The sequence below is a fragment of the Panthera pardus genome, unplaced genomic scaffold, assembly GCF_024362965.1.
Source record: "Panthera pardus isolate Hobbes unplaced genomic scaffold, ASM2436296v1 HiC_scaffold_11, whole genome shotgun sequence".
Lineage (NCBI taxonomy): Eukaryota > Metazoa > Chordata > Mammalia > Carnivora > Felidae > Panthera > Panthera pardus.
The window spans coordinates 76197816-76213582 of record NW_026526666.1 but is presented as its reverse complement, the minus strand read 5'-3'; the positions used below and the strand labels follow the sequence as shown (position 1 = coordinate 76213582).

The following is a 15767-nucleotide window of genomic DNA, read 5'->3' as shown; positions in this document are numbered from 1 at the left end:
TGGAAAAGAGTCACTCAAAAGATAACTGTGGATGTATCTCAGGAATGCAAGGCTGGTTTAACATCCAAAAAGCAATATAACACATTAACAGAATAACGCACAAAACCCATATTATTATTGCAATAGACACAGAAAAGGCATCTTACAAAACCCACAACTTCTCATGATAAAAACACTCAACAAACTAGGAATAGAAGGGAACTTCCTCAGTCTGATAAAGAGCACCTACAAAAAAACCACACAGTGAAAGACTAGATATTTTCCCCCTAACATCAGGAATAAGACCAAAACATCTGCCCTTACCACTTCTATTCAATATCGTACTAGATGTTCCAGCAACTGCAATCTACAAAACAACGAAATGAAATATGCAGATGACATGATCTTGTATAAAGAAAATCCTACAGAATCCACTAAAAAACTATTAGGACTAGTTCAGCAAAGTTGCAGAATACAAGATCAACATACAAAAATCAAGTTATTTTATACTCTAGCAATGAACAATCTGAAAATGAAATTAAAATAATTCCATTTATAGTAACATCAAAAAGAATAAACTTCAGAATAAATTCAAAAGAAATATAAACTTATACCCTGATAATTATAAAATGTTACAGAAAGAAATTAAAGAAGATTTAAACAAATGGAAATATATCCCATGTTCATGGACTGGAAAACTTAATACTGCTAAGATGGCAATACACAAATTGTTCTACAGATTCAGTGGAATCTCTGTCAAAATCCAACCGGCTTTTTTGCAAAAATTGAGAACTATTCCCCAAATTCATACAGAAATGTTAGAGACCCAGAATAGCCAAAACAATCTGGAAAAAGAAGAGCAAAGTTGGAGGACTCACACTTGTCAAATTCGAAATGTACTATGGAGCTACAGAATACATGACAATGTAGAACTGGCATAGGACACATATATAGATCAATGAAACAGAACGGAAAGTCCAGAAACAAAATCCTTACATTTATGGTTAATTGATTTTCAAGAGGGATGCCAAGACAATTAAAAGAACAGCCTTTTTTTTTTTTTCTTTTATTGAGAGAAGACACAAGTGAGCGAGGGCAGGGAGAGAGAGAGAATCCCACAAGAGCAGAGATGGGGGGGGGGGGGAAAGGGAGAGACAGAGAGAGAGAGAGAGAGAGAGAGAGAGAAAGAGAGAGAGAGAAGCAGGGCTCACCCAAAGCGGAGCTCATGCTCACCTGAAGCAGAACTCAAACTCACAAACCATGAGATCATGACCTGAGCCAAAGTCAGATGCTTAACCAACTGACCCACCCAGGCACCCAAGAACAGCTTTTTCAACAAATGACACTAGGACAACTGGACATCCACAGGGGAAAGAATGAAATTAGATCCTTTTTCTCACACTATACACAAAAATTAACTAAAAATGGATCAAAGACCCAAATGTAAGAGCTAATCTTTAACACTCTTACAAGAAAATATAGGAGTAAATCTTCACAACCTTAGTTTAGGCAAAACCTTCTGAGTTATGATGCAAAAAATATACTGATGGAAGAGAAGAGAGATAAATTGAACTTCAACAGAATTAAAACTTTTTGTGCTTCGAAGCAAAACAAAGAAAAGTGAAAAGACAACCCACAGAATGACAAAAAATACTTGCAAACCATGTATCTGATAAGAGAACTACAGCTAGAATATTTAAAGAACTCTTGTATTTCAATAAAAAAGAGATAAATAACCCAATTTAACAATGGGTAATGGATCTGAATGGACATTTTCCCAAGAAGATTAAAATATGGGCAACAGACACATGAAAAGATGCTCAACATCTTGCTTCCATCAGTCAGAAGGCAAATCAAAACCACCACAATGAGACAGCATTTCACATCACTAGGATAACATAAAGAGAACATAAAAGAAATAATAACCAGTGATTGTGAGGATACAGAGAAACTGCAACCCTCATAGGCTGCTGATGGGAATGTAAAATGGTGCAGCCACTTTAGAAAACAGTCTGGCAGTTCCTCAAAATATGAAAAAATAGTTATCCTATGCCCCAGCAATTCCAATTGTAGGTACCTACCCAAGGGAAACGAAAACATAGGTCCACACAAAAACTTATACATGAATGTTCACAACAGCATTATTCATAATAACCAAAATGTATAAACACAAATGTTCATCAACTTATGAATGGGTAAACAAATTGTGGTATATGCACACACTGAATATTAATTGACAATAAAAAAAATTAAGTACAGATACATGTTATATCGTAGATGAACTTTTTCGAAAACATGCTAAGTGGAAGCCAGTCACAAAAGGCCACATACTGTGGAATTCTATTTATATGACAGTCCAGAATAGGCAAACACTAATCGAAAGTCGATTAGTGTTTGCCTAGGCCTGGGGGACAAGGAGAAGGAGAATGCTAAAGGGTGTGGGGTTTCCTTTGGGAGGAAAATGTTCTAAAATTATTTGTGGTAATAGCTACATAACTGAGTACAGTAAAAACCACTGAAATGTATACTTTAAATGGGTGAACTGAATGTATGTGAACTGCATCCCAATAAAACTGTTTGTTTTTTAAAGAAAATCATGCTATGGAAGAGCAAAGCCTCGTGGCACAGACATCTGTTCAGCGAATGGAAGCACAAGACGCAATCACCTAAAAGTATATGTGTCTGTGTGTGTCTCTCTCTCTCACATGCACACGCACACACACATGTAACAGTACCATGGAAGGCTTTCTGAAGGAGGTAACATCTGAGTTTAAAAGAGCCAGGTTCGGCAGAGGCTGAGGGAGGGTACCTATAAGCTCATCTGTCTCAGTGAGAAAGCCTCCTTTTCATGGCTGGGGCTCTAGACTGCATGCTCCCTTTGGACGGGGACCATGTCCCATTCCACTCTCAATGATGGAGTTGATCAAGGTGCCTGACACATAACAAAACTGCCCTGTGAACATCAGTTTTAAATATTCAAATATTTACACAATTCTAGAATACAGTGGTGACCAATAAAGACTGGGTCCTGCCCTCATGAGGCTAATATTCTAGAAAGGGAGACAGAAAATAAGTGAAAGAATAAGTAACTTCATAATATAATCTCAGGTATTAAATATATGAAGAAAAATGAAGCTGACTAAAAAGAAGAGATGACAGGAATGCCCATTCTAGACAGAGAGCAAGGCAGATCTCTAAGACAAGGTACATGGCACCTGAAGGAAGTGAGGGGTGAACGCTGTAGATGCTAGAGGAAGAACATTCTAGGACGGGAAGTAGAATGACCAAGACCGTGAGGGGGAGTAAGCTGTGACTGAGGAACAGCAAGACTGCCTTGAGGACAGAGGGAGGAGCAGCACATTCTGGGAGCTTGGGAAGGTGCCAGGCCTCATGCCAGTGGGTCCTGCGTGATGGCGCCCCATGGGAGGACTCTCAGCCAGACAGTAACAGGACTGGGTTTATGTTTGAAAAGGATGGCTCTGACTACCTCACATATTGGACCAGGAGGGGAGGATGCAGGGGTGGAAACAGGGAGACAAGTGTGAGGACTTGGTGCTGGTGAAGGAAGGGTGAAGCAAGGGCAGACGAGAAAATGACTTGAAACACGTGGATCTGACCTATGTCAGATGGAGGAGAAGGGTCGAGGAGGAGTCCTAAGCTGAACAAGCAGTTAGGGAGATGGTGGTGGCATTGCCGGAGACAGGGATGAGGAGAGGAAGGGTCTGGGAGAAAAGAACATGAGAGTCTGTGAGGTCTGAGACATCCAGGGGACGTCCAGGAGAAGGCGACAGGGAGAGAACAGCATGGAGGCTGACATGTGGACAGGATTCATTTACAGATGTGACTGGAAACCCTGGAAAACCTGGGACAGGAAGGAATTGGCCAGAGCACTGGTTATAAATAGGGTAAGACTGCCCCCTCGAGGCTACTTGGAAACTCCAAGCTATGTTGCTCGTTGTCAGGAATAATGGGGGTGCTACTGGCATTAGTGGGAAGGGAACAGGGAATCCAGATGTCCTGCCATGTCACATGTCAGGAAGAATTATTCTTAATCCTCTCAGACTTTCAAATGCCCTGAGAAACATTCATGTATTGGATAAAAATCTGTTTATAATGATTTGAGCTGAGAACCTAACTCCATTTTACATATAAATCCAAAGACTTATCTTTTGCACTGAATTTTTCCAGAAATAGACCTACTACATAAACCAAGGGACCATAATTTTTGGTTTCGTTCAGAATTTTACCAGGGGATTTTCACCATGTCAGGAAATCATGTTACTGTGACCCTGCCAACAAAATACACCTATATCAGTCCACACTGCTAACTATTGCTCTAGGCAGAAGTGTATGTTTAAATATTTCACATATTTAGTTGTGTCCAAGCATTTAAATACTGAAATACATACTATTTTATTGTAAATTACTTTCCTTTCATTTTCTTTCATATTATAATTATTACATAACACTATTTAAAAAAAAATTTTTTTTAATGTTTATTTTTAGGGGCATCTGGGTGGCTCAGTCAGTTGAATGTCCAACTTTGGCTCAGGTCATGATCTGGCAGTTCGTGAGTTTGAGCCCTACATGAGGCTCGCCGCTATCAGCGCAGAGCCCGCTTTGGATCCTCTGCCCACCTCTCTGCCCCTCCCCTGCTTGCACTCTCCCAAAAATAAATATTAAAAAATATATATTTATTTTTACTTAAGAGAGAAAGTGAGAACCAGCAGGGGAGGGGCAAAGAGAGATAGAGAAAATCCCAAGCAGGCTCCATCCTGCCAGTGCGGAACCCAACTTGGGGCTCAATCTCATGAACTTCGAGATCATGACCTGAGCCAAATTCAAGAGTCAGACACTCAAACGATGGAGCCACCCAGGAGCCCCACATAACACTTTTTTTTTTTCTTTTTACAAACTATGTGCTGGAAGAATATATTAGCTGTGACTTTCATTCCCACCCAGTAAAGAATCAGTTCTAAGAGGTGGGCACGAGGCTAATACGTTAAGAACCATTAAGTGAAGAGTGAGGGTAGAGAAGACAAAAAAGTGTTGAGCTCTGGGTCCCTGCAACAGTTCAGAGGTCAGGAGGGAGGAGACAGGAGAGACTTGAGACGCAGCAGCCAATAAGGATCTGAGTGGTGTGAGAGGTGGACTGCGGTGGAGGCTTTGGGAAGCCACTTGGATCCCCTTCAAGACCAAGACTCTCACTTTCTCACCTCCCAGGAGTGTGAGATGCTAGCGGCCCCAGGAGAAGTTCCACCCCAGTAAATGCCTTTGGTTGAAGAGAGCTGCTCACCCCTTCTGGGAATCAGCCAGAATTCGTGACTGTCCATGTGAGGGTTCAGAGGCCTGGTTCCCAGGCCTCAATTCAGAACAACTCAGAAGGGCTATCCAAGCTCCAATGCACCCCCGGGACCAGCTGAGGCCTCTATGTGACTGATGGCATCTCAGTTACACTCTGCCTACTCTGCTCCCCTCATTCCCTTGCAAGAGTTGTCCCTGAGATCACTCTCTGCCTCCTGCATGCAATTCTCCATGAGTCTGTTTCCTAAAAAATCTGACCCAAAACAGCCAAAAACTGAAAAAAAAAAAAAATCAAGTAGTGATAATGTGAATATGTTTTTCAGAGCTGTAGCAATAAAAGCCAAAAAATGAATGTTACCTTTGGCAGGGCAGGAAAATTATGGTGAGGGGGAACAGAAGAACATCACGTTATAACAAACTTCAATGATTTTCTTTAAACTATGTGCAAATTATGACTTTGATAAACATTTTTTGAAAACACTTTTGAGGGGCGCCTGGGTGGCTCAGTCGGTTGAGCGTCCGACTTCGGCTCAGGTCATGATCTCACGATCTGTGAGTTCGAGCCCCACATCGGGCTCTGGGCTGACAGCTCAGGGCCTGGAGCCTGCTTCAGATTCTATGTCTCCCTCTCACTCTGACCCTCCCCCGTTCATGCTCTGTCTCTCTCTGTCTCAAAAATAAACAAACATTAAAAAAAATAATTAAAAAAAAGAAATACTGTTTTTAGAAAAAAAACACTTTTGATATACATATTTAAAAAATATGAATATTTAAGAAAATAGGAAGAGGTGCTTGGGGGGGGGCTCAGTCAGTTAAGTGTCTGACTTCGGCCTAGGTCATAATCTCGCTGTTTCCGGGTTCCAGCCCTACGTCGTACTCTGTGCTGACAGCTCAGCCTGAAGCCTGTTTCAGATTCTGTGTGTCTCTCTCTCTCTCTTTCTCTCTCTCTCTCTGCCTTTCTCCAACTTGCACTCTCCCTCTCTCAAAAATAAATATTAAAAAAAAAAAAAAGAAAGAAAGAAAGAAAATAAGAAGCACACAACTGTGAATGTGAATAGTAGTTACCTCAAAGAGATGGGCTGGAGGTAGCGAGGAGAAAAAACTTTAGCTTTTAATTTATAACCCTAAAAATAGTTGTAACTTCCAGGGGAGAAAGCTGGCAGCCATCTCCTTAAGCAAGCAACCAAAGGTGACATCACAAATATTGGAACTGACATCATGCACTTCCTTACACGATACACTGGTAAGGAAACAGCATTCTTCTGCAGTGTTCCTGCCAAAACACATCACACCTACACCTAACCATGAGGAAGTACTAGGCAAAGATTAAGAAATAATCTTAAAAACAGGCCTGTCCTCTTCAAAGTCATCAAGATCAAGAAAGACAATGAAAGGGGCACCTGGGTGGCTCAGTTAAGCGCCCAACCCTTGGTTTTGGCTCAGGTCATAATCTCACAGTTTTTGAGTTCGAGCCCCTTATCGGGCTCTGCACTCCTAGTGTGGATTCTGCTTGGGATTCTCTCTATCTCCGTCTCTCTCTGCCCCTCCCCTGCTCACACTCACGCTCTCTTTCTCAAAATAAATAAAACTTAAAAAAAAAAAAAAGACAAAAAACTGAAAGACTGTTCCAAATAGAAGGAAACTAAAGAGACTTCTTTAGTGTGTGGTGTGTGAATCCTTGCCAGGGAAGAACAATTGCTAAAACTACTATAAAGGACAATACCAGGGTAACTGATGAAATCTGAATATGGGTTGAAAATTAGTAAACAGTGTTGTACTGATGTTAAACTTCCTGATTTTGATGGTCATACTGTGATCACGTAAGGGAACATTTTTTTTTTTTTTTCCAACGTTTTTTATTTATTTTTGGGACAGAGAGAGACAGAGCATGAACGGGGGAGGGGCAGAGAGAGAGGGAGACACAGAATCGGAAACAGGCTCCAGGCTCCGAGCCATCAGCCCAGAGCCTGACGCGGGGCTCGAACTCACGGACCGCGAGATCGTGACCTGGCTGAAGTCGGAGGCTTAACCGACTGCGCCACCCAGGCGCCCCAGGGAACATTTTTTTTTTAATTTAATTTATTTTAAATATGAAATTTATTGTCAAATTGGTTTCCATACAACACCCAGTGCTCCTCCCAAGAGGTGCCCTCCTCAATGCCCACCACCCACCCTCCTCTCCCTCCCACCCCCCATCAACCCTCAGTTTATTCTCAGTTTTTAAGAGTCTCTTATGGTTTGGCTCTCTCCCTCTCTAACTTTTTTTTTCCTTCCCCTCCCCCATAGTCTTCTGTTAAGTTTCTCAGGATCCACATAAGAGTGAAAGGGAACATTCTTATTCTTAGAAAATATATAGTTGGGGCACCTGGGCGGCTCAAGTTGGTTGGGCACTGACTTTGGTTCAGGCTCAAGCTCCATGTTGGGCTCTGTGCTGACAGCTCGGAGCCTGGAGCCTGCTTTGTATTCTGTCTCTTCCTCTCTCTCTGCCCCTCCCCCACTTGTGCTTTGTGTCTCCCTCTCTCAAAAATAAACATAAAAAAATTTTTTTTTAAGAAAATATATACTCAACTATTTAGGAGTCAAGAGGTATGATGTCTTCAACTTCCTCTCAACTGGGACAGTAGGGGGAAGATACATCTATGTATATCAATTCAATGTAAAGTGTAGAGGGCAAAAAGTAAATTAATGAGTGGACAAAGGATATATGCCTTCCTTGTACTATTCTTACAGAACTCTTATTCCATATACCCATAAGTCTACAAATACATCAAGACTACAAAAAAAAAAATACAATTTATAACTTTCAACTGCCTACTCTTTCTAATAGTCCTAAGCCTTTACAGAACTTCGAAAATGTCTGCTCAGTCTCGTTAGTTACTAGATGTTGGGATCCCAACAGAAGGACTCAGATTAAAAGTGTTAAAGGCTCAGGATTCCAGGAAGCCCCCTCTCCAGCCTGCTCAGCCACCGGCATCCTGCCCAGAGTCCCGCTCACCTGTTGTCATGGGGACAATGTCTGAAAGCAGAAGCATCTGGATGCAGCCAGCTGGCTTGTTCCCAATCTTGATGTCCATGTACACCTGAGGATTTGATGAGGCCTTTTTCGCAGCGGGATCTCCCTGGGTGCAGGATAAATCATTAGGCTGGACAGAACTCGACCCCCCAAGTAGGAGAGCAAGTATTCTGAATACACACCAAGAACCCAACAGCCGCAAGCAGGCTACAGCAAGATGCTGGCAGGGAAGGTCCTGGGCCGTGAAAGGGAAGGCCACGGCCACAGCCCCTGGCCGGACACCCAGTGACGGGACACTTCAGCACCAGCTAACCTGAGCCCCACCTCGCAAGCTCATTCCCTCATCACACTTACCCTCAGACATGCCAGCTCGCTTCACCCTGCCCTGCGGTCATGGAACTTTCCTGGCCCATAGCACATAGCTCTTGACACATTCAAACACCAGTTCAAGCCCACCCACCGCACTCCTGTTACAGCGACCCACACCCTTCTCCTCCATGCCTACCCCTACAGATTCACAGTCCGGCTTCAATGGAAGCAGAAAGGGCTGCTCTCTGGCTTGGGCCTGACTGCTCAGAAGACTGAGGTTAATAAAAAGACCTTCCATTTTACTTCTAAGAAGTCTGCGATTTGCTCATGATTAATGAGGAGGTTGGGCCTTGCTTTGTGCTCCAGGTGGACCAGGATGACTAGCTGATAAACACAACATTCAGTACAAACCCTACCATTTGTTTCATAGAGAAAGCTCTATTGTCTCTGACCTATTTGTGGTGTGAACTGATAGGTCAAGATATAGGTATTGAGCTATGAGGCCCAGTACTGGAGTTGTTAAATAACTGGCTATCCAGTGGGGGAGGGCTGGCCACAAACACGAGACACACACAGATCCCAGAGCTACACAGCCTCGGTTCAAATCTAGGCTCCGTCACTTATGAGCTATGTAATGTTGGATAAGTTATTTGATCTCCTTGTGCCTAGTTTTGTCACCAAGAGTTGGAGATAATATTAGCACTTACCTCAAAGGATTATCATTAGTATTAAATATTTGTAAAACACTTAGAACAGTTGCTGGTATAGAGGAAGCAACATTTGAACATTTGTTAAGTAAATAATGTCAAAATAACGCTGTAAATGCAGGATAGAGGGAGCTACAGAATCCCAGAGGCAACAAAAGCCCGGAAGGGACACTGATCTCACTCAACTAGAGGATTCAAAAAAGGTTCCTAGAGAAGGCAGCAACCGAATTCAGCTATGAAAGATGAGTGGGAGATGGCGACACAAAGTAAGTTGGAAAGGGAATTTAGGCAAAGGAGCTGCTTAGGTAAAAACACAAGACACTTATAGGTACCTACAAACTCTGTCCTAGAATGTAAAATGTACATACAATGTGGAGAGGTGAGCAGGGTCTGAACACGGAGAGCCCTTCTGTCCCCCTAAAGGAGCCCAGACTACTCCTCCTATAGATGAGGAGTCCCTAGACTGCTTGAGAGGAGCCACATGGTCAGCACTATGCCTTAGAAAGCTCCCTCTGGCTGCTCAGGACAGGAGGAATCGGGCCCAGGGTGGGAGACCAGCTAGGAAGCTACCATCATTATTCGTAGCAGAGATGACAGAGGCTACAGCAAGCCAATGCAGCAGAAGCAAACAGGAGAGAAGAGATTCAGGCAGGTGTAAAAGAGAATGATAGCAGGATATGGCAGTGCATCAGGTGTGGATTGTGATGAGGAGTCAGAGATGACAGCGAGGTCCCTGGTTTGGGTGACTGTGGAAGATGGCAAAATTTGCTAAGATTGGGTACTTGGGACAACCAGAGAGGAAGGAAAGAGGAAATCCACTTGGGACATGCTTTGTTGACTTATGGTAACTGGGAGACATGCAGGCAGAAACCCGTGAAACTCAGGAGCAAGGTCAAGGTGAGGACTAGAGACCAGGAAATGAGCAGAACACTGAGTGGTGCAATAAGCTCAGACATGGGACACAGTGGCTGAAACTACAAGGACAACGGGCAGAGAGGAATGGGGGGCTAAGGGAGGAACTTGGAGAAACACCGCTGCTCAGAGGGCGGACAGAGGAGGGGTAGCCTCCAAGTTATCCCCAGAAGTGACGGTCAGGATGGTGTATCGAGAAGCAGGAGAAAGTGCCGAGGCAGGCAGCAACTGGCTAAGGACGGAGGGATTGAGGCCTCTCTGGAATCAGGCCAGGAATAGGAAGACAGCAAGCCTGGGGCCAAAGTCTCAGCGAGGGAGCAGGAAAGGTCAGGAGGATGGCGGATACTGGTGAGGGGGAGTCCTCACTGTCCTTTCTCATCTCAGACCCCCACCTAGTTCAAGCAATCACAAATCGGCATCCAAGCATGCATACCATACTTCTCACCTAGAACCCCTCACAGACAAGAAAGCCACGCTTCTCCATTCCATTCACCTGCCGCCACCTACATCAGGAGCGCCCTGGGTGGAAAGCGCCAGCCCCTCCTGTGGAAGCACACACCTTCAAACCTCACCTCCTGGGTTTCCACTTTGGAAGGCTCCGTCCGACCCTCCTTCCTCTTTATTCTCTTCAAGAGTCTGCCCAGAAAACTTCTTCAACCAGTCATCACCTGACCACACTGAAAGGAAAAGAACTGAACAGATGTTAAGAAATTCAGGCTATTGGCCAGCTGTTCACTAGCTGTGCCCAGTTCTTCACTTTGTCAGCAGAATGGACACACCATGTGGCTCTCACAGGCAGAAGTTACCTCTCGGACAAGGGAAGCTGTCACTGGGAAATGTCAGGCCTTCAAGTCCAGCTCTCAGCAGAGGCAGATAAGAGTAACAAGGGAGGACTAAGCCGAGCCAAAAGGGAAGTTCCAACCACTGTCAAGGCCGGAAGGGCACAGTGTACGTCTACATCCCGGAGCAAGACTTTCACAGAGACCCTGCCTCTAGCTTTGCAGAGAATCTCAAAGTCTATTTCCATGGAGGAGCTGCATTCTCCCCTCCCCTGTACACCACTCTACCCGTGTATATACTCCCACCACAGCAGGAAGTAAAACAGGGATAAAAAGGCAACAGAGGCCAAAGTTGAGGATGTGATTGGGAATCTGTGATTGCCCCCGCTTGCCTGGTCTGAATGAGCCTTCCTTAACGCTCACTAGTTTGGCTAAACGGACACGAATTGTCCACCCAAAGAGTTCAGGTTCATTCTAAAATGACTGCAATACAACTCAGCTGCTTAAACCTTGTAAGGTTAATAAAAGACCTTCCATTTTACTTCTAAGAAGTCTGAGATCTGCTCATGATTAATTCTATGCTGGGAGCCCACACCCCGCAATGGCAAGCTATACACAAAACCAACCATAAAATGTCCCTGAGCCACTACACATTTCTTTTCTTTCAACACCAACAGGAAGATCTGTGCTGGCATGATCTTTGAATCTGAGCTCAGAACTCTGAAATTATAAGGGTAAATGCAGTTACCATGTATTGAGTCCATTTTTAAAAGTCAAGATCAGCACTAAATGGGAAAGAAATAGTGTTGCTGGCTGGTGGGGGACATGTTTGATGAAAAAGTAACAGAAAACACGGATGTACAGGAATATTATCCAAGAACAACTGACACTTGGGTAGTTTTTTTTTAAGCTTATTTACTTATTTTTAAGAGAGAGAGAGAGGGAGGGAGGGAGGGGCAGAGAGAGAGGGAGAGAGAGAATCCCAAGCAGGCTCCCCACTGTCAGCATGGAGCCCGATACGGGGCTCAAACCCACAAACCATGAGATCATGACCAGAGCTGAAATCAACAGTCGTACACTTAACTGACTGAGCCACCCAGGCACCCCAAGATTTTTAAAAAAGGTTTGTTTTGGGCCTTTTCATGAAAACTAAAAAAATATGAAATAGGATTCCTTAATTAGTAACATTTAAGTTATAGCTATGCTTCGTTCCTAGAAACAAAGATGAATCAAGTACTAATTTTACTTATAGCAATTAAGAAAAAGACTGAATGATAGCATGAAATACCCTTATTTCATATTTAATCATAAAGACAGATTATAAGAGAAGAAAGGTTTATCATAAAGATAAAAAAAGGGGAGGGTAGAAACATGTAAGAGTTTTGTTGTAGGCAAAATAACACCCCCCCCCCAATGGTGTCCACATCTTATTCTCCAGAACCCGTGAATATGTAATATTATATGGCAAGAAGGAAGGCTATCGCTCGTTGGTCTGCCGACCTTCAAATAAGGATATTATATTGGATTATTCAGGTGCTCCCAGTGTAATCACAAAGATCCTCTAAATGTGACAAGGGAGGCAGGGGAGTTAGTTTCAGAGTGACTCAGGGTGAGAAAGACTCACCTGGCCACTGCTGGCTTGAAGACAGAAGGGACCAGAAGCCGAGGAATGAGGTCAATCTCTACAAGCTGGAAAGAAACAGACTCTCCCGTAGAGCCTCCACAAGGAATGTAGTCCTGCTCATGCAGTGAGACACATTTTGGACTTAAGACTTCCAGAACTCTAAGATAATGAATTTGTGTTGTTGTTAAGCCACTAAATTTTGGTAATTTGTTACGGCAGCAGTAGGAATTTAAACCACTTTTCTTTGAAGCACTCAGCCTAACAAACCTTACAGGTTTTCTCTGGTTTAACTTTACTTAGAGAGAGCCACTTTTGAGCCATGACTCAAAAGTTTACACTTTGTTGACTAGAGCCAACCACAGCAGTTTTCCATGAAACCCTGTCTTTTATGCCAGATTCACAAGTTTACTTTGCAATCCTTTTACACTCTATTTGCAGTATACTGCCCTGGACTAGAGGCTGGCAAACTTTCTGTAAACGGCTAGACAGTAAATATTTGTTTGTAATTTTTTTAATGTTTATTTCTTTTTGAGAGAGAGAGAAAACAAGTGGGAAAGAGACAAAGAGAGGGGGACAGAGATCCAACGTGGGCTCTGCACTGATAGCAGAGACCCCTATGTGGGGCTTGAACCCACGAACCATGAGATCATGACCTGAGCTGAAGTCAGACGCTTAACTGACTGAGTCACCCATGTACCCCTAGACAGTAAATATTTCTTTGTGGGTCAAACAGAGTCTCTACTGCATATGCTTTTTTCCCCTTTTTTTCCAAAACCCATTAAACATATAAAAAACTATTTAGCTCATGGGCCATACAAAAGCAGGCTGCAGGACAGATGTGGCCTGCAGTCTGAATTTGCTGACCCCTGACATAGATACAAAAGTGTCAGGGAGAGGGGCGCTGGGGAGGCTCAGTCAGTTGAGTGTCTGACTCTTGATTTTGGCTCAGATTATGATCTCATGGTGCATGGGATTGAGCTCCATGTTGGGGTCTGTGCTGACAGCATGAAGCCTGCTTGGAATTCTCTCTCTCCTTTTTCCTGCCCCTCTCATGCTTGCTCACTCACACGCTCTCTCTCTCTCTTTCAAAATAAATAAATAAACATTTTTAAAAAACCCACAAGTGACACCTGGGTGGCTCAGTCAGTTAAATGTCCGACTTCAGCTCATGTCATGATCTTACAGTTCATGGGTTTGAGCCTCGCATCGGGCTATGTGCTGACAGCTCAGAACCTGGAGCCTGCTTCAGATTCTGTGTCTCCCTCCCTCTCTCTCTCTGCTCCTCCCCCACTCATGCTCTGTTTCTTTCTGTTCCCAAAAGTAAACATTAAAAAAATTTTTTTAATAAAAAAACAAAAACACACCAAAGTGTCAGGGAGAGACTCACCAACAAAGATGGCTGGCATTTATGCAAACATTTAAATAGGAAGGATTTCTGAATAACAATTCATTTCATAAGTAGCCAGTTCACAGTAAATACTTTCAAATAATGACAACTTTTGCTTCCTAGATAACTTGAGACTGTGGAAACTGGAAACACCATATGCACCTGAGGGTCCCATGTACTGTAAAGTAGCATCAAAAAATAGCTTCAGTAAAAAGCAAAGAGTCTCAGCCATATCATGTTGTCGATTGCTGCCGTAGCATCCTGCTAAGAGAATATAAGAGTTCATGTGTGTAGTCCAACTCTTCCTGTGGTTAGCACTCAAATAAAAACTCAGTAGCACACACATGGAAAAAAACCCCACACTTTCCCTCCTTCCCTCCCTAGATTATATGCATTTAACAAAGTGTATGTACTAACTGCTTATTAGAGCTGGTGATGTAAGGATGTGTGCTCAGGCACAGAAACCTGAAAACACACAGGAGACAGGAACCAGCAATGCAGGCTCTAGAAGGCAGAGACAGATCTCTGCAGGATCTGTCTTCCACATTCTGACTACATGAGGCTCTGACTATGAGCCTGGCTTGGTGAGCCTTCCTTCAACCAGAACTTCTTGTCCCTTGGCAACTGTCACCACCAAACCAGGGTTTTGGGGGTTGAATCATATCCCCCGAAACTTCAGGTCTGCCCAAATTTCAGAATGTGACCCTATTTACAAATGGGGTCTCTGCAAACATAATTAGTCAAGATGAGGCCATACTGCATTAAGGTGGTCCTTAATCCAATCAACGACTGGTATTCTTGTAAGTAGAGGAGACACAGACACATGTGGGGAACAAGGCCATGTGAAGACAGGGGCAAAGACTGGACTGATGCAGTTATAAGCTACAGAATGCCAAGGACTGCCAGGAGCCACCAGAAGCTAAGGAGGGAAGGATTCTTCCCTAGAGCTTTCAGAGGGAGCATGGTCCTGCCAATACCTTGATTTAGATCTGCTAGCCTCCAGAGCAGGTACAGCTGTGAGAATAAATTTCTCTTGTGTTAAGCCAAGTTTGTGGTAGTTTGTTATGGCAGCCCCAGGAATCTACTACATCCACCCAAATGGAGGGTGGCACCTTTTGTAGCCAATGACAATAGGCAACACCAAATACTAAACAAGGAAAATTTCTTACCTCTGCCAATTCAAACTCAACAAGAGCAAATCCTTGGTGCTTTTCACAACAGCAGATCGTTAGTATGTGAGCAATAGAAGGAAGCATGCCATATCCAGACGCCATTTAAAAAAATGAAAATCTAGGGGAGCCTGGGTGGCTGAGTTGGTTAAGCATCCAACTTCAGCTCAGGTCATGACCTTGCGGTTCACGAGTTTGAGCCCTGCACCGTGCTGATGGCTCAGGGCCTGGAGCCTGCTTCAGATTCTGTGTCTCTCTTTCTCTTTCTCTGCCCCTCCCCTGCTCTCGCTCACTCTCACTCTCAAAAAAAATAAACATTAAAAAAAATTTTTTTTAATGAAAATCTAATTTTTAGGGTTTCCTTAGTTTAGTCAACAGGGCTTCCAGAAATATTAAGGTTATTTTGTTCATTTTAAATAAACATAGCTGAATAGTGAACTAAATTTTTAAACTTTGTAGTATCCAATTCTATCACAACAGAATTTAAGACTTAAGTTACTTTCCAAGCATTTTAATAACTTGTTTATAAGACATACAGAAAGCAGACAAAGTTGTTTACCAATTATTCATTCCAACTGAACACC

General features: G+C 43.2%; 1 protein-coding gene across 9 annotated transcripts in view; it reads right to left on the bottom strand.

Annotated features, from left to right (window-relative positions):
- LOC109255433 (peptidyl-prolyl cis-trans isomerase slr1251-like) overlaps positions 1 to 15767 on the bottom strand; it is a 38211-nt gene that overhangs the window by 20251 nt on the left and 2193 nt on the right. For 4 of the 9 annotated variants that reach the window (XR_008420239.1, XR_008420238.1, XR_002075239.2 and 1 more), the window contains exons 2-3: positions 10797 to 10916; positions 8279 to 8402 (exon numbers count right to left, since the gene is read on the bottom strand). Coding sequence is in view for 2 of the 9 variants with exons in the window: in XM_053897129.1 (XP_053753104.1) it covers positions 4258 to 4268; positions 8279 to 8402 (135 nt within the window). In the remaining 7 variants the exon portion in view is untranslated. Of the gene's footprint in view, positions 1 to 2303; positions 4269 to 8278; positions 8403 to 10783; positions 10917 to 15767 lie in introns of those variants that run through there. The other 5 variants (XR_008420237.1, XM_053897127.1, XR_008420236.1 and 2 more) reach the window with 4 other exon arrangements.